We start from the raw sequence: 22,763 nt of genomic DNA on the forward strand, positions 1-22,763 counted from the left end.
TCATTGTGGAGAGTACACAAAGCAAAAGGCCCTCTGTGCTCTGCTGCCTGTGGGGATTGCTCACACACTGTAATGAAATCCACCTCTCTGAAGCTTTGTTTCAGTGAGAACTGACTGATTTCTGCAGATCACCCAATTCAACTGTTTGCTGTAAGGAATTCTGCAAAGTAACTCAAGTAGCAGCTTTTCTGTTTGGAACTTGCACGGTGATTATACATAATCTAGTTATTCTGAGTAGAATTTGGACAAAAGAAATGAGGGTTAGCTCCATTTTATGAGAGGGACAAATCATCTTCAATGATATTCACAACCAGGCATCAGTTTTCCATGTTGTTTGTTTGTCAAAGTGGAATCTGCCAAAGGGATTTTTTAAGGAAGTATGTATAGTCAGGGCTTTGTTAATAGTCTCTCTTGGTACTTTTTTTAATATACAATCCCACACTTACTCCCTTCTTAGAATAAAAAATGAAGCTTTTTTTTCCTTTTCATTTTAGACAAGGAGAAGTATATCTATATGGGCAGCGTGCCAGTAGTGTAACAGTTTTCTGAAGTCCTCAAAAAACAAAATTAAGGTCTTAGGAAAGTATTGATTCCATTCCAATTAATTAATTCTGGAATCCTTTTTTGATTTTTTTTTAATATCAGCTTTAAACTCATTCCATAACAGTAACTCCGTGTCCTAGACAGCCCAGTTAGGCACTTGCTGGTGAGTTCTGCCTGTTCAGTGTGAATTTCAAATACTGGAATGGGACATGTGAACTCTGGTGCACTTGCTGACTTTTTCTGTGAGTGTGTATGCCATTGTGTCTTTTGGCCCTTGATGAGAAATATCAGATCTGCAGATGAGGTCAGGGATGTGCTGTAATTGCCAAAAAATGCATGCATAGGCTTCTTGATTCTGCTTTAAGAAAGTGTGGACATTTTTTTCTAAAGAGGTTTTAATGGGAGAAGTTGATTACTTGGACAATCTAAACAAATCATTAATGGTTTGTTCAGATATTAGTAAGAAATAGCTGAGATTATTCTTTTACAGGAAACTTTCTCAGAGGAAGGGATTCTGGGAAATACTGTCCTCACAATGAGAGGTCTTAAGTGTTCCTGAAATGTCTCCCATTAATATTAGTGAGAGTCTTTTATTCAGGTAGCGGCCAAGGCATTTATGTTTTCATAGCCCAGTGCAGAAGGCAGTGCCTGCCAAACCTCCAGGCTCTGCAGAGGTTTGTTCCCATCTCTGTTCCTGCAAGAGGCTGTGAGCAGCTCCTGGCATATGGACAGTCAGCTTTAACCCCCACAGGCCTGGTGAATGGGGACAAAAGTGCTCTTTGTGGTTAATGCACTTGAACGATGGGTAAATGTAACTTCTGCCCTGTGCAGCTTCCCCAGTCCTCTCCCTGTGGCTGCAATTAGAGTTTGTTGCTGAGTGTGCAGCCAGTGACATGAATTAGGGTGTTTCAGCTCTACAACTTTTGTAAGATATGCAGCTTTAGACACCTGTTACTGCAGATTTTAAAGTGGTCAAATAAAGTGCTCTTTCAGACTCAGAACCCTCTGGACAAAAGGTCATTAGTTACGCAGTGAAAACCTTGGCATTACTCGGGAAAATGTAACATTTAATGAAACTTTGGTCATAGATCTTTTATCTGGTTAATAAAAATCTACTAAAACTCATTGCTGTTTTTAAGGATGTCCTTGACTGTCTCTGACCTTCAGTGGTAGGAGCCACATGGCTGGTCATTGCTGTTGGTTTCTGGAAGTAATACTCTGGTTGTACTAACAACAGAAGAGTGGTCTTCTAATGTGTACCTGTGTTTGCTTCTCTGACTTTTGAAGTAAATCACATACATTGGTTGTTAAAGTATCCTGAGCCAGGGGAGTCTTGGCAGTCTTTGCCTTTTGATCAGTTTACCAGGGCAGGCACAGTCCAGTAAGAGTCTGAGTCACTGGTGTGTAGCACACATCATTTGTCTTCTACATGTTCAAGTATCTAGCTGATAATGTTTTTTACAAGCTTGAGAAATCTTATTGCTCTTCATGTATGAGGTATTTAGTTTAATCTACCTGGTTTTATTTAACTTCTTTTCAAATCAGCCTTCTGCTGCTCTTCACAGCGGGAGCTGAAGTTGGGCAGGGAGGAGATAAGGATGTGCCCGTGTCGGGTATGTGCTGTGGTGGGCTGACACAGAGCTGCAGTGTTACCAGCACAGAACATAACTTACTAATAATAAAGAATATTCTCTTTACATATGTATATATATATTTTTTTTTTATTAAAACACTAGACATGTGATACTTGCTAAACACAAGGCTATATCCTGACTTGGTTTAAACTGACATGGCTCCATGGGGCTCAGAGAAGCTCTGTCAAGTCTGATCATCTGGGGAGCTGAACAAGGTTTGCATTCAAAGATTGTTTCCCATTGGTACGTGGTGACAACTTCCATTCCCGTTAATGTTGCATAACCAAAATAAAGTACAGCATTCAATAAACCTCTTGGCCAACAAAAGCACTGTAACTATACCTTGACTTCAGAGAATTTGTAGTGCTCTATAAGGATTTGAGAGGGGTTTCTGTGAGAAAAAGGTATTATTGTCCTTCTTACAGGTAGCGAAGCTGTGGGAGTTGCCAAATCTTACATGGTACAAATAAGAGAAATCAGCCCCTTGCATGCTGGTGCAGGGTTTTACTTATCAGATATATTGACTCTTACGTGCCTGTAAGAAGTAACATGAGTTTATCTGAGAAGTCTTTACACTGACAAAATCACCCAGTAATTAAAAATTTATTACATTTGACTGTTATTTCGATTCTTTTAGATTACCAGTAGTGGGTTTGTTGAGGTGTTCTTATAAAAAATCAACCATGTTAATAAAATTAATTTTTTCTTCACTTTGCAGATGTGATTATAGCTGTTTGAGAAAAATTAACTTATGGAAAAAAGCTACAGAATATTTTCATAGTTACAATTTGGATCATTTATATATCAGCTTATGCTATAGAGAAATAATACCTGTTTGAAAACAAACAAACACATTTTACATTTTTTTAATTTTAGGCAGGTATTTTTAAGCCATAATAAAGCACCAATATTCTTCAGGCTTTATGTTAATATGAGGTACCTGTGACTTCTGCCAAAAATGACATTTAGTGAATTGAGGGTCATTTTGAAATAAAAGGTGAACTCTACAGCACACCAGAACACATGGCGAGAATTTAGAAAAAAATACAAGAAGATTAGCTCAAATTGCTTTCCTAAGAAAATACCATCAAGTTAACCTTTCTGAGTCAGCCTGGGCAACAATAATGCTTCTGTCTGTATTTCATTACTTTTATTTAAGATCCTCTGCTCCACACTGACGTAGTGTAGGCTGCTAGAATATAGAGGCTGTTTCCAGTGCTTTGATAGTCAGAACATGGGTGCATTAATACTGTATATAATGGGTGCATTAATACTGTATATATGTTTAAACATATCCAGAGAAGAAGCAAAAATGGGTTCTGAGCTGCACTGAATCTTCACCTTGCTTTTTTCTCTCTTCTGCATATCATATAGAATGCAGTTCCATCTTTGCGTGTAAAGTTTTATGTAATTAGTTCTAGTTTGTAGTGCCTCTTGGCTTCCTGGGTTATATAACATATTTGTGCTCATATTATGGGACTGACAGCATGGAAAATTCCTTTTTTTTTGCCTCACAGGTAAGGTCAGGTACAGACAACAATGCTGTCGGTTCATGACAGCTCCCTGGTGTTACAGTACTATTTCCTGCTACAATGCCAAATACCAGGAAAAAACATCATTGGTAGTTAACCCATGGATGTTCTCCTTCTGCCAGTACTGAGAGGTAGCAAAATATTGAAAGAACTTGCAGGGATAATCCCCATTCCTTTATAACCCTGGTTGAAGCCACAGAAATATTGGTTCTGCTTAAGGAGTACAGCATGGTTTGGTGTCAGTCACCTCACTCCTGATCTCCGGCTGCTGCTGCCCCTGCCTAGCTCCCCTTGCTCTGTCATTTGGCTCATGTAGCTTTGGAAGTTTGGGAGTTACAGGGGCCCTTGCTCTGCTCTTAGCCTGATCCTGCAAATTCAGTGTGAGTAGAGTTACAGAGCTTCTAGAAGTGACCTGGGTCAGGTTTCAGCTTCTGCATATGTGCCACTATTCAAAGGATCCATGGGGGAACAAAGAGGGAGATTCAGGAATATGATTGCCATGGGAGAATGATTCTTAGATCAGAATGCAGTGTGAGCTGAGAGATACTTGCAGTACCTGGGGATCCCAGCAGTTAGGAACTGCACCAGGAGCCATTCCTCAGCTACTTTTCAGGGAGATGTGTTCCCATCTGCTCCTGTCCCTGGCTTTTGCTGTGTTGGAGATGATAATAATTGCATTTAGCTTGGAGGTTGGAGCTTTGAGCACCTGTTTTGTGGACATTGTCCCATCTCTGTGCAAGCATCAGCTCCTGGTTTAGAGTGAGAGTGGGGAGCTGCTGCTGATAGCTCAGCAATAATGGAAAGTGGAAGCAGAAACTGGTATTCCCTGAGCCCAAAGCTCTGCCGTTGGCTTGGGGCAGTGCTGCTGCCAGCCTGCACCCTGCAGCCCTGGGCCAGAGCAGGAGCTCCCTTGGGATTACTCTAGGTGTCACATAGAGACTTGACAAAGTGACAGCATGGCATGTGGCACTGAGGAGCTCCTGCTGTTTGCCTTTCTGCTGGGATGACCCAAATTCCAAAGGAAATCCTGCAACCTGCTTCATTTACTGCAGGAGGAATTCCATAGCAAAAGCTTAAAAAAAAAAGAAAAAAAAAAAGAAAAAAAAAAGAGTTTGTGCAACAAGCATCATGGTATATATATCATATGAGAGGCTCTGAAAATGGACTCAAGTAGTATTCCAGCAAGAATTTACATTTCCTTGTTCTTCTATTGCTTGAATAGTGATTATTCTTCAGTCTTCATTTAAGGCCTTAGATGGTAAAAACATGGATACAAGTGAATGGGAATATTAGTATCAATTTCAGCAGCAACTAAGAAGCTTTGACCAGCTGAATCAGAAGCTGTGCAGTTCTTTCCAGAAGGGATTTATTTGATAAGCAAACCACTTAAACCCCACTTATGAGAGTTATTTGGGGCTCAGAACTGCTGGCATGCAGCAGAATCCACTCAAAATCTGATGGGTTATCTGAGAAGTGTTTGTATAAAATTTTGTTAGCGAGTCTAGTTAGAAAACTAGATTCTGAATTACGAAATTAAAAAAAAAAAAAGGAACCCAGCAACTGAGAAACTGACCCTCCGGAGGAGGAATTACTTTATTCTTTATAGGATTTGTTTTCTTCAAAAGTTAATCACATACTATTTCAGAGTTTTACATGTGCAGGTTGAAAATACACTTCCAGCTCCAAAAAGCACACCTTTGCAGAGATGTCATTTTTCTCTCTGTCATCCAAAGTACCTCACATTCTTATCTCACACTTCATCTGTTAAATATGTGCTGTGCAACTCTATATGGGAACTGCTGAATTCCAAAGTGCCATCTAATGTTTGTCTGCAGGACAGCAACTGCCTTACACTAATGATTGTAAGTAACAGTGCAAAGCAGTGGCCACATTTATCCCAAGCATCTCAAATATTTTTGCAGTTTCATTTGCCTTGAAAGTTTCAACTCCTTTTGTTGTGTGTAAATTTTTATTTAATGAGATTTTGGAGTAACTGAAAAGCAAGGATTTCCTTATTTTGTTTGCCAAGACTTGAGAAAGAATGATTTTTCACAACTGTTAGCTTTTCTGGCCTGGAGCTATGCCAGGTTTAAAGTAAAAATATTTACATTGAATGACAAATTCACTGTTTCATGGGAATTTTCCATGATTTTACATTGGCTTACCAATAGAACTATGTTTTCTTCTAGGAGAACATATAGGAGAAACTCATTAAAATTAAATTCTCATTGCAGTGTGTTCCTCATTATGTAAACAGGCATATAGGATGTTCTTTGCATGACATCTCTGAGTGTTTCATCAGCAAATATAACAGCAAGTAGTTATTTAAAATGTCTTAAAACAGGAACATTAAAATGTAAACATTAAAGACTAGTATCAGGTTTAACAGGAATTTTTTTATAGTTGCATTTACCATATTTGCTTCTTGATAATTAACATGAATCATCTTACATTAAAGTTGTGATTTATTTTTCATGTTCTGCTGCTTGTTTGTTTCTGAGTTCAGACAGCAGAATATGATTAATTGTCCTGGCTTTTTAAGATTTTTAGTTGGCCTACATTTTAGTTCCCAAGCATACGACTGTGTTAGTTTAGCTGGGATGTTCAGGAAGAAAGATTTTAAACTATCACAAAATCTTTTTGCACTGTATCTCCCAATTTGATGAAAAGCTTTTGTTCCTAATACAGGCCTTGATCCTTAGGGGTGCAGCAAGGCACAGCTTTATCCCTACCAGGCGTTCCCCAGGAGCTGCTCAGCCTTTGTGAGCCTCTTCCCTTGCAGAGCCACGTGTGGCTGCAGGAAGCCTTTGCAGAACCTTTAAAACCACCAAGCAGCCAACCTGGCAATTTCCTCTTCCCCTGAGCCCTTTGGGCTTTGGACCTGCAGGGTTCAACCTGGCTTTTAAACTCTTTAACATTTTCTACAGTTCCCTTTCAGCTGTCTGCAGTGTCTGTAAGCTCTTGTGAACTAATGCTGAAAGAGCCCAAAATGGATGTTGGGTTATGATGACATTGATAAATTACCGAGTCTTTTGCTAGTTTAGGCCATCTTGTTAATGGTTCAAATTATATTCCTGCTTGCTTTGTTACAAATGTGGAGTAATTCACTGAAGTCATCAGTGTGACTGAGAACAGAATGGCCAAAGATGGCCATGGGCAGCCTGAGGCTGTGTGCCAACTATAATTAAAGCCTTTGATTTAAATAAATGTCACAGTTTACTCTTTATATAGATATTAAAAAATAACCCAAACAAACACAAACAAACCAAACAAGAAACAAACAAAACCCCAAGAACTGCTTCTTTTTTAAGCTACTAAATTACTAGCTGAAGAGAGTATTTTTTATCCATAGTTGTGGTAACTGTGAAATGCTGTAGAATAACATCAGAGTTCATTTTAAGGACTTAATCTAAAATGCTGGCACAGTGGCATTTTTAGAATCCTGTAGTTAAAGATTGAAAAGAACTATAGTGTCTGTGTTTCTAACCCATCTCTATTAGCTCTTCTTCCTTTTTGCAGTCTTATTTTCATATGTAACTATTTAAAATACAAGAAACCTTATCTGGAATAAATTTCCTACACAGAGACCTTAATTCTCTCTTCAGAAGGAACTGCAAAACAGCTTCAGGTTTTGGTTTGAAGAGGACAGTAATTACCATGAAAATGGGTAGATTGTGCAGACAGTTATCAGTCCAGTACATCATGGCAAACCACATTTTTGCCTTCTGGATGAGAGAATGATGTGTTAAGCTGGTACCTTCTGAGCAAGTGTTTGTAATATGCAGCATGAAATACAGCACAAATCGTCTGGAAAATCCACAAACCAAAGCAAAATCTAAGAAACAAAAAATGGTTAATACTGGGTCTTTCTTTCCTGCATTTGAGTCTTTGTTTTCCTTTCCAATAGCTACAGCATGAAATTCTGGTCACAGTACCAACCTTCAACTTGATTTGTTTTCCTTGCTGTTGTCATTCTGTTATAAATGTTACGGTAATTTGATTTTTTTTTTCATAAACTGGAAGAGGTATTTTTTGTCCCTTTAACATGTAGTTGATTCTTACCTAAATGAAGCTGCTGGGAAGAAACATAGGCCATTCATTCAACTGCGACCTATATGCAGTGACATGTAGCTTCCTCTGTCCTTTGTTTCTAATGTAAGCAGTGCTGTCACCAGACTGTCCTTGTTCTCATCCTGTCATATGACAACTTAGATGAAATGGAGTTGACTGATATTAGATGTAGCAAGATGGAAGCTGTGTTGGTATACAAATTAAAATCCCCTGAATTTATTGAAATGCCTAATGGTGCCAACAATGGTGCCAACCTATAGAAAATGTCTGTTTCCTCTTTGCTGTATTGTTCTTCAGCCTTGTGATCCTTTAGACCTCTTTTTAATACTGGCTTCTTCAATAAAAAGACACCTAAACTCATCCTCCATTTATATACAACAGCTCCCTGATTGAGGCAACCTGGCTTTGTCTCCATGTCTAACCTTGCACTATGGGAGTAAGAAGATTGTCAAATCCATGTTCATGGCAATGTTAGAAATATCTGGGTGGATGTGTCCTACTAGAGTCACGCAACTGTTTTGGAGCAAGTACAGATGCTTTGAAAGGGCTCCTGTAACTTTTCAAATACGTTTAAAAATGATGAGAATGCTAACAGGAAAAGATTTCAAAATGTATTTCGGAGATAGAATGTTCTGTTTGCATTTGTCTGGATTAAAATCACTACTGTGGGGCAGGCTGACATATCACAGTGTGCTGTGCTTTAGTTCTCTCACCTTGTTTATTTGCTGCATGAAATACACAGAAGGACAATAAAATATCCTTGGTGTGGAAGCTCCTGTATGAATACAGGCTCTGTAATTCGGAGAATTGCCATGGGTGATGGTGGTGCTTTTGCCTATATGGTTAGCTGGGATTCTTGATTCATCTTGTGCCTTCTTGCTCTGTTGGGTTTATGGAAGTTACATATCTCTGAAGCCATATGTTATGATCCCAGGCAGAGCTGTAAACCATTTCCTTTTTACTGCCTCTGAGAGCAGATCAATCTATAGAGCAGCACCAGTGATGGGGAATTTTTTAAGGGTAATGGGAGAAAATAAGAGAGCTTGGCCGAGATGCTATACTACTCCATCTTCCAAAGAACTAAATCCCTTCCTATTTATAAATTTTTAATTTCTCAGTGAGAAGAAAGAAGGTTTTCACCCTACTTTTGCAGCTGGGAAAAAATGTGACAGATTAAGAATTTAAGGTTCATTTAAAAAAAGAGGGGAAGGTTGTGATGTAGTCAGCAGTCTGATACTAATGGATAGAGTGTTTGTTGCCAGAATCTGGAAGATCAGTATAACCTTAGGGATCTAATCCATAACTCTTTTTTAGGTAATTAGTTCTTTGACTTTCCATTGCCAAATCTCAGCATTAAGAATTATATGAGCTGGTAAAATACTGCAAGAGGCTAGGGGATTTGAGATGTAATTTGCCCTTTTAAGAAAAAAATGTTTTAATTTTGAATCAAAACATTTTCAAAACTTATTTTACAACCATTAGTATCTAACCACTAAAGTATCTATTTTATTTTTTTAAAAGAAAAGCATGTTTTGAAATAACAACCTGACTCCAGCAGGTGGAACTTCAAAATTCAGCAGCACTAATCTTGCACGGCTTGCACAAATACCTGTGGGTTTACAACATGAGAGACTTCTTATGTGAGTAAGAATTGGCAAGTCCATCCAGGAAGGTTTTCAGTTTCCTCGCTTTGCATGCAAGAGTGGCTCCTTCAGTGCCCTATGGATATAGGCTTTACACTGTTTTTTTCTTTGACAGTGTATAAAGGTCTGGCACATAGCCAGGTGCATGCCTAAATTGAATGGTGTTGTTCTGTGCCAGCATGGCCTCAACAAAAGTGGAGCTATTTTAGTTTGTTAAGTGAAGAAAAGTTGGACAAAGAGAAGGGGCGGGAGAGCGCTGTACTAAAGTACAGGAGACTCGTACCAGCCATGTTCCTTTTGCTTTGGCCTTTACATAGTTTATTAGTGGCTACTACAGTTGCCTCTAAATTATTCCCCTGTAGATAGAATACATCTTTTCCCTCCAGTGAAGCAAATCACTTCAGCTAAACCTTGTGAAACATCTGCCATTGCCCTTGTCAAACTTTACAGCATTTATTTTTAAACAAACTAGGATAGGCTGGGTAACATAGTTCTGCCTTGTTCTCTGCCCCTAAAATACAAAGCCTTAGCTCTAGTATACATCTGGAATGCTGACACTGGCAGTAGCAGGAAGGCTGAAATTAGGATTAAATAGGTTTGAAACATTTCTTCCACTCTTAAATGTCTGTATGGGAGATGCCACTTTGTCACGTTCATCTGGTAGGATTGATACAAATTAATTGTTAGTTATGGTGACACAGGAAGGAGGTTTTAAAATTTTCAGGACCAAATTTCGACCCGAAGCTGAGATGAAAAGAGCCTTTTGTGCAAAGGTGCCTATTCTGATAATTAAAGACAATTCAATTTAACCGTTCTTCCTGATGTGTAGTTGGTCTTCCTGTCTCTGGCCATGCCTGTTTTCCAGGGAGTCTCTAATTTGATGTCACTTTCAGTCCCTAATTACCATTGTTCAGCCACCAGCTGTTACAGTGTTGGATTTACTTACTGCTTTGGTTTGATGCAGGAGCCTAGTAGGAAGAGGGAGAAGCACCATTGCCCCTTAGCTGGTGTCTGCAAGCAGTGCTGGTTTTTCAGCACTGGGAGCCTCAGCGGCCTCCCAGAACTGGCCAAGAGCTTCCATGGAAAGGCAGGGCTTTGGTTTGGTGCTGGCTGAGCATCTTGTCTTGCCCTGTTGTGGCTCCAGGGGAAAAACACTTCAGGTTTAGTTAAGGTTCGTTTACACCTACCAACCTACATCTCTTTCTTTTACGACTTGATGTCTTAAAATAATTGTTAATACACCACTTTCTGCATTTATTTGGAAAAAGCAGAAAGAAGGATCAGGTCCTAGAATAAGTATGGGAATGCTCTCCTTCTTTCCATACATTTCATGGAGATTCACAGCCTGTTCAAAGACTCAATGCTAAAAATTAGGTACTACTAATTTACTAGAAATAGATGGATGTGAAAATGACGTTGAACCATGCTGTGAAATCCCAGGTTTTGTTGCAGAATGTGGTGGATGCAAGGCATAGCACATCTGGCATTCATTTTGGTAATGAGTAATTTATCCAGACAATCTTCTAATGAATGTGGGACAGGTTTGTGGGCAGGTGAATGGTTTTAAAAAATGAGGCCAGTTGTACTTCTTAGCTCTAAGCCTCACCGCACCTGTGTAAGAAGCAAAAGGGAGGAGACGGTGACGGAAGATCATCGTCGTCTGGTGTTGGTGCATTAGGGATGCCATTAATCTCGAAGTGAAGTGCAAAAAGTAAGCAAGCGAGGAGGTTTCCTTTCTTGTTTTTTCTTGCAGACCGCCCTGTAATTCGGGAGGCAGCTGCGCTCTCCGGGCAGGCGCTGTGGGAAAGGCTCCGTGCCGCCGGAGCCGGCAGGTTACCGCTCTGAGAGACGCTGCGAACAGGCGGTTTCCCTCTTTGTCTCTGTAATCCATCAGGAGAGATCCGGGGGGGGGGGGGAAGGCGGGCCGGGAAGCGGGGGAACCCCCGGGGCTCCGGGCGCGCAGCCGCTCGGTGCAGTGCCCGCCAGCCGAAGGGACCGCGCGGCGGCGCCGGGCACGGGCTGAGGCTGCCGGGCACGGGCTGAGGCTGCTCTGCCCCGCTCCCCCGGCCCTGCCCCTCTCCCCCGGCCCTGCCCCTCTCCCCGCTCCCCCGGCGCGCCGGGCGTGGCCGCCCCAGCCAGCTCCGGCTGCGGCTGCCCGTCAGTGCCGCCCCCCGGACGGAGCCTCCCGGCGCCGGGGCAGCGGCGGCAGAGCCATGTGAGAGGGACGGGGAGGCGTCCCCTGCCGGAGCCGCGGCGGTGCCTGTCCTCCCGGCGGAGCGGGGCTTTGCCCTGGATGGGCTCAGTCCGTAGGGAGGCTGCAGAGGGGCTCTGGGGTGCCGGTCCGGGTACAAAGGGAGCGAGCTTCGCCGAGGGAGGAGGCTCCGGAGGCTGTTAGAGCGGCAGGCTGGGTCCGCGGAGGGGCTGCGGGCAGCCGGAGGTGTTGTGCGCTGGGGACAGCGGGACTGGCACCTCGCATAAATGCCTGCGGAACTCAAACAGGTTAGTGCCAAACTTGTGTCCTTCCCTCGGGCTCTCCGGGCTCTGCGGCCGCGTGTTCGGGGGTCCCGGTGGCGTGGAGAAAGCTGTCAGCGCTGCTGCGAGGGGTTGTTTACTTGTGTTTTCAATTTTAGCTGAGAACTAAGAGCAAAAGCTGAGCCGCTCTTTCTAGCAGAGCATTCGAGAGAGATTCTGCTTTTGTCTCTGTTGTGTTAACTGATGAAACACCCGAAAAAGCAAGCCATTGTGTTCTTTGACCTTCTCGTCCTGTTCAATAAATCTAGGGAGCTCTTCGACATGAACAGCTAGAAATAGTGCTTTTAAAAGAGAAAGCTTTGCTATTGTGCTTTTGTTAAATGTTTGCTTTTCCCATACTGTGTTCCTTGGCTTTCTCTTTGATTTTGTTGCTGGACATACCAGGGAAATAACGGCGGTTTTTCACTGTAAATGTTATCTTAAACATAAAGTTCTCTTGGCTGTCATCTTAATAATTTTAATGGACTTGCAACTCTGTGCAAAAATATTTCAAATGTTAATTTTTACTTTCAAGTGTCATTGAGTATTGCCGGTCAAAGCTGTTGCAGACTAGATTTAAATAAATAGATAGCATGTAGACTCCTGTAATTCATAGGTGCTTTTCCTGGGTAACCTTCTTCTACCTTGTAAGCCTTAGGAAACCCGATAAATTCAGGTGGTGGCAGGGTAGAGCTGCTTCTCCAACTAGGATGAGGTTGTGTCTTTTTCTTAATCCTCCTTTTTCTCCTCTGCCTTTATAATTTAAAACAGAGTACTTCACAATAAGAAAATGCAACGATAATACGTCACTGATAATAATCCATGAATTTGTTTAGGTTCATTGCACTGGAACTGTTAGAGTTTCTCCGGCTTGGTTTAGCATACTGTGTTCCACTCACCCATCTCAGTAACAGAAGGCTGAATCATTTCAGGATGGAAATAGGATGCTGATTCCCTTGAGTGGGAAAGTAGCTCTTTCAGCCGGGCCCTCGAGTGAGCATTTCTTTGTCTCTAGGATTCCCTGGAATCACGGTCCTGCCTGCTGGAGGTGGCTGCAGCGTGGTTTGTTTGGGTGCTTTTTTGTGTCGTGCTACCTGTGGGCTTCTTAGGAAGGGATTTGATTTGTCTGTGATGCTGTTCATATTGCCTGACCCACAGCTACTGTACCTGTCAAATTACATGCAATGGATTGTTGAGTTTTAGATGGATAGATCTAGTTAGCAGCTCCAAGGGATTTTGGTTTTGTCTGGGTTTTTTTTAATACATAAAGGAAAAAGCTGGAGGTAAGGAGCAGAATGCTAACAGTAAAAACAGGTGTATTTAATGTCTTTTAACCTGTGCGGTACAGCTGTGTTCATGTCTTGTGGGTTTTCTGTGTTGATAGGCATAAGAGCTTGAGTGAGAGCGGAAGAGCACTTCAGGTCATGCTTTTCAGTTAGCTTGTAAATTCTTCTTCCATATCAAAACAAAAAAATTTCATGGTTTTAATTTTCACACTGTCTGTCATAGCTGAGGATCAGACAGAGATATGCTATTTAATCTTTTCTGTTGGAGTAATGGTTCTTGATTCATTCTGAGGTATTTTTACAGAACAACTGTTCAATCTGGTGGCACAGCAGTTTATTAGAGAATGCTTTGCTTAATGAAAGGTGGTAGTTTTAAGTCATGAGTTGTCAGATAAATTTATTGTGCAGTTACAGGGACTCTAGAAAGTAATTCTTCAGCTGTAATGATCACAATTAAGTAAAACTAAACAAAATGAATAAATTACTTTGAGGTGGACAAGTCTATACAATCCATACAGGTAAAGATAGCAGTGATACTAGAATGGACTTCTACCACATTAACTGAAGACCTAATGTGTTTAGATAAAGAAAGCTGTGAAATAGTAATTAAAAAGAATGAAGAGTAACTTCTAACCATGCTTTTGCTGGGAATAGTAATGCTTCCTGAAGTTCTGGGCCACAAAAGCAGCATTGTACCTGAGAGCACTGGGAGAGGAAACAAATGCTGAAACCATTAATGTGGCTGTGAGTGTGGAAGGTGAATGTCACCTTCTGGAGTCCTCCCTTGGCCATTTCCCTTCCTGCTCATGAGGGGTGAAGGCTGTTGAGGTTTGTGCTGAGTATCTGCAGCCTGCAATGGCCTGGAAGTAAAGAGTTTATGAAATTAAGAAGGATCTTGAAGTTTGGAACTGTTAAAATATGTGTTCATGCTGTATCCCATACAGCTTTGATCTGGATCTGAAACCTAAAGTGCTGGCTTGCCTCGGGGCCATGAAGTTGTGAAGGGGAAAGGAGTCACTTAAAGTGACTTCTGCCAAAAACTTTTCAGTTCTCTTTTATTCCTGCTTTGGAAAATACTTTAACATTCTGAATTCAGGCACTGACTTCAGTAAGGCTGTCCTTCCTCATCACTTCATTCCTGAAGTGTTTCGCTAGAGGATGATCCTGATGCGAGAGAGTATGAAATCGTAGATCTGGCAAGATGAAAAGGTGGTTAGTGCATTAGTGGCATCCCTGCTGTGTGAGTCTGTACCAGCGATGGAAAGCTTGTGGAAGAAATGTTGATGGAGGTGCAGCATGCAGAAGTTACTACTATTTTCAAACAGTTGGGCAAGTTGTATTAGAAGAACCAAATAAGAAGGGAGGGTAAGATTTGACATGGATCTCTGTAGGGATTCACCCATGGATTCTCACATATGACAGTCCTGAAACAGGTCTAATATGCTCTACTCCTTTGAAGTGAAGAGATGCAGCAGTCTATAATACAGAGTCCTCCTTGCTCCCCCAGGCAAACCCTTTGCCAGCAGTAGTGACCTTTGTAGCAGAGCTGGGCAAAGGGGATGTATTTTGGGGCTCATTGGGGTGATGAACTACATACTGGAGCACCTGAGTGGAGATACACACTCACATGAGCTTTGCCACAGCGGCAGGAATTCTCTACAAGAAGGTGGATTTTGGAACTTGTCAAGCAGTTACTGCCCAGTTCAGGTGTGGAACATCAGAACTCAGGTGGGAGAGTGCCTTTACTCTTAGAGGAGTTTGCTCAGCTTAGTCCTTCAGCATAACGAGGAAGCTCTGGAGCTGCAGGAGGACACCTGTGTGGGATGTGGAAATGAAAATGTTCTGTTCGTGAAAATGCCTCAGTAGGAACTGTGTTCCTTTGAAAGTGCTGTTGAGGGCTTATGATGTCTGTTTTGTGTGTGTGTAGCTTTGTAACAGCAATGGACCTGCCAAACAAAGCATTCCAGCAATTGCGCTTCCCAAGGCCATTTGCTTTAATCTGTCCTGAAGGTGTGGAGCTTTTGTACATGGAGCATCAGGCTGGCTGCAATTTTTCCTTAAGTTATATTGCAGTTACTAAGAATAAGTGTGTTTTGGTGGTTTTTGTTTGGTTTGGTTTTGTCTTTTTTCTTTTTTTTTCCAGTATGTGCATTCAAGGTCTTTCCTAATGTAGAAATACTGATTATGGAAGATAAAATGGGGAAAAAAAAAAGAAGAAAAGTGTTAAACAATCAAATTTGAAACTGGATGGATTGGATGTTTATAACAAGGCTATCGGCAAACATTCAATCTTGAATGCTTTTCTCCCAGGAGTTAATTTCTGCCACTAAATTAAGGTTTTGATTCAGTGGGACTAGAAACAGGGCCACTGGATGCAGTTCTGTCCTGCTATTTGAGTGTTAAAATAAAAAGGCATTTTGCTGAATATGAGGATTTTAGCATATTCTCATTGTGTCTTTACCTGTTTCTGCATCTGTTCCTCAGTTGCTCAAAGTTATTTCCTCTGTGCTAGCAGAATTCTGCAGCTCTGTGCAGGGAAACTTCTGCAAAGCTCCTGCTTCAGACTGCACCACTGCTTGTTCTCCTTTGTGGAAATACCTGTGGGTGTTGCAGTGTGAGATAGGAGATCCAGCTTCGGGGTTCAGAAAATCCCATTCTTTTCTGCTGCTGGTTGTTGGTTTCCCAGAGTATGCAATGAGGTGCTCTCTTGGTTATGCAAACATGGGTTTTAGGACCATTCTGTGGACAAAACCAGTGAATTGATCCAGCTTGCAAACTGAAGCAAACACTACAGCTTCAGGAAAAGAGGAATGGCATCCTGAACCAGGCTGTTTGAGGCCCTTGGAAGGGTCATACCTTCCTCCTGGGCATGAGCCAGGGAGGGGAGGTGGCTCTGTGTGAAGTTGTTGGGAGGAAGAAAAGGGCAAGGGATGAATAGCAGGAGTGTGTGGGCAGGAACTCATGTAACTGCTCTTGCTGGTGAAGCAAGGTGACAATACAGGGGTTTTTATCTCAAGTGCCTTGGCCTGGGAGCTTTGTGTCCTTCCACTTGATGTGGTCAGATCTTCCCAAGGACAGAGCAGAGCAATAACAAAACTTTATTCTTCAGGTTTTTTTTAAAGCTGCTGTTGTTTCAGTAGAGTGTAAGAAGTGAAACATAGGATCTTGCTAGTAGGTTTTCTTTGGTTTTGTTTTTCCAGTGGAGTTTTGAAGAGTAAATGGAGTCTCTGAAATAAATCCTGAGACTAGAGACAGTGTATTTCAAATTCTTGGATAAAAGGAAAACTGATTGTCAAACATTGATAGTTTTAAATTTCGCAGTGTCATTTGTGTCTTGTTTCTCTCATTAAGTTGCAGCCAGGCTTTGGGACCTTTTTTTAATTTGCCTTTATACTTAAGAATGAGCAACTGTCGCTGTACCTGAGAAAAGCCAGATGAGCAATACTTGCGTTTTTAGGGCAGCATCATCTCCTGTATCTGCAAATGGGTGGGCAGAATCCTTTCTGTTGTATTAAGGGATGGAAACTCCACGAACTCAGTGCTCACTGTATACTGCAGTAATGTGAAAATTCATAACTTTCAGTGGTGTTCTCTGCCTCTTTGAGTCAGACCCACACCTGCTTACAGCAGGAGATTGAAATGCCTGTTTTCCCTTTTGTCTAATCCCACACATCTATCCTTAGCATCACAACTCCTCAGTGTTCAGAAAATGAAGTGTTTTAAGTAAACTTAGAGAATTTTTGAGCATGGATTTTCTGCCTCTGCAAGCTAAATCACTGGGCACAACTCTGAACTTTTATTTTTAGTAAAATTTTCTCAGCCAGAGTATTGTAATGTTCAGAAAGATCTTCCTGAAAGCCTGTAATGAAACCAGAGTGAGGGCTTATTTTTATACTGAAGAGACACTATTTTTGTGTGTGTTTGTATATATATGTGTGTGTGTATAAAAATACATGTGTGGAGGAGATGAGAGGATGATTTAATTAAGGTAGCATTGCTCTGGATGTGTGTCGTGTAAGACTGATCAGAAGAATCATCTGGAATGTTCAGAAGTCTTTTGAGAGTACAAGTTTGTAATTGATTAAGGAGCTGATGAAAGAGATGCAATACAATTTGTTTATGGATGGTAGAGCCCTGAGATATGAACAGGTCCTGTGTGTGATCAGGATTATTCTGCTGTTTGTATTGTAAACTTTTGGAAATTATTTTAGTAGGTTTTGCATCTGAAGCTATTTGCATTCCTCTCTTTTGATATGATTCTCAGGTGAATTCACTGTTAAAGGAATAAAGGCCCTTTTGGCTCCTGGGACAGCAGCAAGTGGGCCTTGGCTGGTTGGGTGTGTGATGCTTTAATAAAGACAAACCAGTGTCTGTACCAGAGTTGCACAGAGATGAGAGCTCCAGATTTGAGTAAGATAAAGTTACTTGTTTAAGGAGTTTAATACAGGCCTTTGAAAGTATATTAATTCCAAGTAGCTCTGCAGAAAGGGTTGATAAAGAAACCAGTATGTAAGTCTACATATGGTGCTTCACACAGTGCTGCATTGCAGTAATGTAAAACAAATTATTTTGTTTTGAATGCACAAAATTACATATTTACAGAGCACATTATGCAGATAGCAAGGTTTCTCCATCACTACCTTCCTGAATCCTTGTTAATCACTGGTAAACCAAACTAATTCTTTGTATTTAAGTGGTGTCTGGAAATTTCTTCATGGCACCACTGTCTTGTGTATTGGCATAAATTCTCTTGAGCAACTGCTTAGTTCTGCATCAGGTCATGCTGATGTTCTCCCATGGACATAATTTACTTCCAGACACCTTCCAGGTGTGACCTTTAGTTCTGCAGGGTACTTGTGTCCCAGCACTGAGTGTTGGAACCTGATGCTGCGGCTCCTGTCTCTGTTTTTCAGTAATGGTTTTGTTTTTCCACCCATGTGTTTTAATAAGCTTATTATCCTTTCCAGTTCTTCATTCTCTTCTTTGACGGACAAGAATGGACTATAGCATGTTTACAAGAGTTTTAAAAAATTCATTCCTCACATTAGCATATGTAAACGTGAGTAAATGTATGCTAGATGAGGAAGATGGCTTATTTGTCCTTAGCAATTTCGTCTCATCTGAGTAATTCTTTCGACCAAGACATGTTGTTTTATTACCTGAGGTTAGAATGCATCTTGGTCGTGGTGACACATTTATCTTGTATTTTATGATGCAATCTTATCACATCCCATTTGTTTTCTGTTTCCTATTCAGCTTTTCATCAGTCAGTGACAGCCTTGACACCAGTTAGTGGCACAGTAATACCAGGGCTATGTGTTAGTGCATACCGTTGGCAGTTTTTAAGGGTAATACTTTGCTTCCAAGGTACAATATTCATTTTAGCAGATTGTTTCTGGAGGGAAGAGCCATTTGTAATTACATCAAAACCAGCATCCATCAGTCATTTCAGATGTAGGAGATGGCAAAAAAGACTTCCTTGGATAATGTTCAGGAAATATGAAGCAAACAGAAGGTGACACTCCATCCTCCTCTCACTGCAAGGAGTGCAAAGAAGCATTAATTTGTTTTTTATGTACTAGTGATGGACCTTATTCACAGTTGCAGCTTTTATATTTTAACATACAAAAATAAGTATCTTCATCAGCTGTTTGAAAAAGCAGAGTGAGAAGGACAACACTCTTCAGTCCATTGCTGAAAAAGCTGTGACCCTTCTTAATATGTTGGATTTAAAAACTTATTTTCCCCAACCATTTCTTCAAGGGCCATATCTTCAAAGAGAAAACTTCTCCTGTAAAGGTAACCAGGATTGAGGGACAGACTTTCAAACCTTTAAGCTACTATGTACCAGCTGCAGATATGATTAGAGATCAATTAAAAAGTCCTGCATCAATCTGCTGAATAATTTGGAAAACCTGACTGCTGGTTTTGATGTGTAAATAGAAACTGAAGCATCTGCCTGCAGTTTCTCTAAATCTAGTGTGACACACTGTTAATCCAGTCAGTTTTTCTGCTTCTTGGTTTTTGAGACTCCAGTCAAAATCATCTTTGTTTCATTTACTTGGGATCAGTTTTATTTTTCTTTTTCCCACAAAGCTGACACTTTAAAATTTCAGCTTAACGGTGCCAGTGCAAACTTTACAGTACTCAAATAAAATGTAATTTTCTTCCTTTGCTGTCTCTACCAAGAGGCATAGCAGATAATGTGTAACAGCCATGCCGAGCTTGGCTGAATTCCAGAGCCCTTCCACAAAAAGAGACACTGGTAAAATCAGCATCTGCCATGTAAATCAAGATAGTGAGGGAAGAGTCGTGTCCACAGCAGCTGAAATGCTGTGTATGCTTGCATAAATACACTGCAGATGTGTGGGTGTATTTCATGAATTGTTGCTCTTTGAATTTTCTTATTTTGAGGAACTTGGCTGAGGTACATCATGTGGATACTGTTTTGGCAACTGGAATCACAAAAATATTTATGAAGTCTGTTGGGTTCTTCCCCCATGCTCTTATCCCTCCTTCCTGTATTTAAAATTCCCTTAAGTGTTTTGTTTTATTCTTCTAAAAATCCAGAGTCCTTTAAAGGGACAAGGAGAATTAGTTCTCTCCCAATAATAACTTTTTTTGAAAAAAGCCTTTTAAATTTAAGCTAACGATTGAAACACAACACTTAAATTACTTTTTTTTCCTAATATTTCTTGTGGATTTTTGAATGGCAAAAGTTTGGGAAAAGGTACTTTTCTTCCCTCTTAAAAAGCTACTTTTATGTTCTTTTGAGGTAAAATGTCAAGCTGGCTTTGCTGAGCACTTGCAGTATACCCCAAGTAGATACCCTCTATATTGGAGCTCTGCCCTGTTGTGTTTCCTGTGCTGGAGGGGGGAATGCAGCACTGACTGCCCCCAGGATTGTGTGTTCTCCTGGTCCCATCCACACTGAGCATGGGCTGTTCACTTAGCTGGGAAGGAGCTCTGGGACATGCGCTGTGGGGGGAGGTAATGTGAGGTGATGAAGGCTGAATTCCCCATTGGACAAAATAAACTCAAATATTGGCCCTGGTGACTCTTGAGGTCCATTTCTCAGAATTGTTGCCTGGTTGAGCACTGCACTTCAGCCTGGGGTTACAGTGCCGCTTCTCAGATTTTTATCTTGTTCCTGAATTTCTAGCCTCGGTTCTGATAATGCTCACAGCCATTTAGAGCTGGTGTTCTGCAGAACTGGTGTCTGGTGAACTGTGGAGAAGTTCTGTCCAGGTTTTGGCTGCAGGTAGGTCCGGGGCTCTATAAAATTATGCCTTGGAATTTAGCTGAGAATTGAAGGAAAGGGAAGAGTGTGATGAGCAGATCAATTGCATTGGAAATGAAAGAGTTAAGAATGGAAATCTGATTACACAGCTGAAATCTCAATAGGAACTTGTGGTCTCTTGAGAGAAAATGCCATTCAGCACCGTTGCACAGAGTTATTTCATTCTTAATTTTAATTGACATGTCCCAGAATGCAGCCCTCTCTGACGAATCTGGGCGGCACAGAGGCGTTGTGAGTCTGAGTTTCTGTGTGGGCGATTGCTGTGTTTCAAATTCAGGTCATCATTAATTTCCCTTTGATACCAGCATCCTTTCTGCCTACCTTATTCACTCAATAGGTTGATGAAATTTGAATGAATCTTCCACTAAGTAAGATGTTGAGCACCTCCTGGGATTTCAGCGTAATAATCTGACCCTGCTCTTTTTATCTTTCATGGCAGTTTTAGCCCCTTGCCTTGTTGACAGGGGTGTCCTGTGCAACTTCAGTAACAGAAAAGTAATTATTTTACGGTTGCAAAAATAGCATAGGTGTTTCAACTTTATTTGGGGGGGACCCTCAAGCAAAAAGTTGTTCTGGTTTAACATCTATTTTTCATAAGTCTTCTGTGTTTAATTCAGATGCAGCTAGTTATAAACCCAGCAAGAGTGGCAGAACCATGCAGCTCCATCCTGTAGTAGTTGTGAGGAGTAGAGATATCTGCCTTAAGTCTTTCTTTAATATTTTATATCTCCAGTATTGATTGCATTTTTCAAATAAGACGTATGATTGACCAGTATTTGGATTATCCCAGAATTTATAGAACTTCCTTAGAGCTTTTGTCTCTTGCTTTCTATCCAATAGGCAGCAGTTTAAAGAAATGTTTTGCAAATAGTAGCCACAAGTGCAGTGCAAAACTTGTGCTTCGGAATATCAGCTTGTGATTTAATTTCGTTTTAACCTGTAGATGTGCAGATGAGGACAACTGCAAATACATCTGGAATTTTGAAGGTTTCATTGGGGTGTAGACTTGGCTACCACTCCAGATTGTGGGTAAGGGTCAGTGTTACAGGTCTAAATACCTTAAGAATATGAATTCCCAGAGTAGAATTTGTTTCTAGTTGAATTTCTATATTTTCTGTTATTCATCTTCTTTGTCTTCTTATCTCTGTAAACTGATACAGTGTTTTGCTGGCATACAAGGTGTAGTAGCTATGAAAAGAGAGTCTGCATTATCTTTTGGATTTTTGCATAACATCAGCTCCTTCAGGGAAACCATGTAGTGTTTGATGGTGGTCATGGTGATGATCAAACTTACTGCATATGTACAAGAATGTTTGTTTACTGAGGATCACGCTCAGCCTTAAAGACATTAATTAAAGTCTTCTCAAGGGTTTGGATTTGAACCCACTGTTCACCTTTTCTGGCAAAATTGATCGGTGGTAATGAAGGTAGACTAAGGAGGACAAAGGGCATGATTTGATGCATTCTTAATTTTTTTTTTTGCCTCTGAGCATAAATAGGATCTGCTCTGTTATAGGAAACGGGTTTGTATTTTTACCGCTTACCAAGGTTGAAGTAAGCTGTAGTGAGTTACCTTCCTGGAAAGCCTGAGCATTTCTCCTTGCGTAGAATTCCTCACTTAGCACAAATTAACAGTAGCCAGTTGTATAGCTGTTTTCTGATAACATTTGAATGCCCCTAGATAAAAGGAGACAAAGCTCCCAGAATTTAGGGATGGATCAGCCATGGTAACCAGACAGTGCAGTTCAGGGCCACTTATCCTCCTTCAGCCTGTCCCTAGGCTGACATGAATTTCATAAACTCATAGCTAGAGCCTGTAACATCCATCATACTTCTCCCCCAAATCTTGATCTGTCACACACTATACCTGGAATATTTCCTGGATGCAAGCCTTCCACTGCTCTCTGGTTGGTAAGCAAGTGAATTTTACTGCTGGTGTGCTGTATGAGGTCCTGTAGAACTTGCTTTTGCCTGATGTCAGTCTGTTTAGTGTAATAGCAAGGCATGCAAATAATGATCATCTCTGGGTGTTTCTTAGGAGAAGTTATCACTGCTGGTTTAATTTTCCTGGAGTTCTTCTGGTCTGGGGTTTGGAGCAGGAAGGGAGCCTACCCAGGCTTTGTCCGTGGGTGGTTTCATGAAGAGGTGCTGTGATCAGATGAAGTGAGTGATTCAGAAGAGAAACGAAGTTTAGTCCTGTTACCTGGTCTCCTGGTATTCCGATTTTTGAAAAACCCATCTTT

At 41.0% G+C, this 22,763-nt stretch overlaps 1 protein-coding gene across 12 annotated transcripts in view; it reads left to right on the forward strand.

Annotated features, from left to right (window-relative positions):
- The window catches only part of ARVCF (ARVCF delta catenin family member), a 248,325-nt gene that overhangs the window by 98,655 nt on the left and 126,907 nt on the right, over nucleotides 1-22,763 (forward strand). Inside the window, exon 1 of one of the 12 annotated variants that reach the window (XM_085075809.1) lies at nucleotides 10,989-11,134. The exons of 10 other annotated variants lie outside the window; for them this stretch is intronic. Coding sequence is in view for 1 of the 2 variants with exons in the window: in XM_085075804.1 (XP_084931930.1) it covers nucleotides 11,902-11,922 (21 nt within the window). In the remaining variant the exon portion in view is untranslated. Of the gene's footprint in view, nucleotides 1-10,988; nucleotides 11,135-11,526; nucleotides 11,923-22,763 lie in introns of those variants that run through there. One more of the 12 variants, XM_085075804.1, reaches the window with a different exon arrangement.

The sequence above is a fragment of the Lichenostomus cassidix genome, chromosome 15 (genome assembly GCF_008360975.1).
Source record: "Lichenostomus cassidix isolate B80296 chromosome 15, HeHo_3.0, whole genome shotgun sequence".
Taxonomy (NCBI): Eukaryota; Metazoa; Chordata; class Aves; order Passeriformes; family Meliphagidae; genus Lichenostomus; species Lichenostomus cassidix.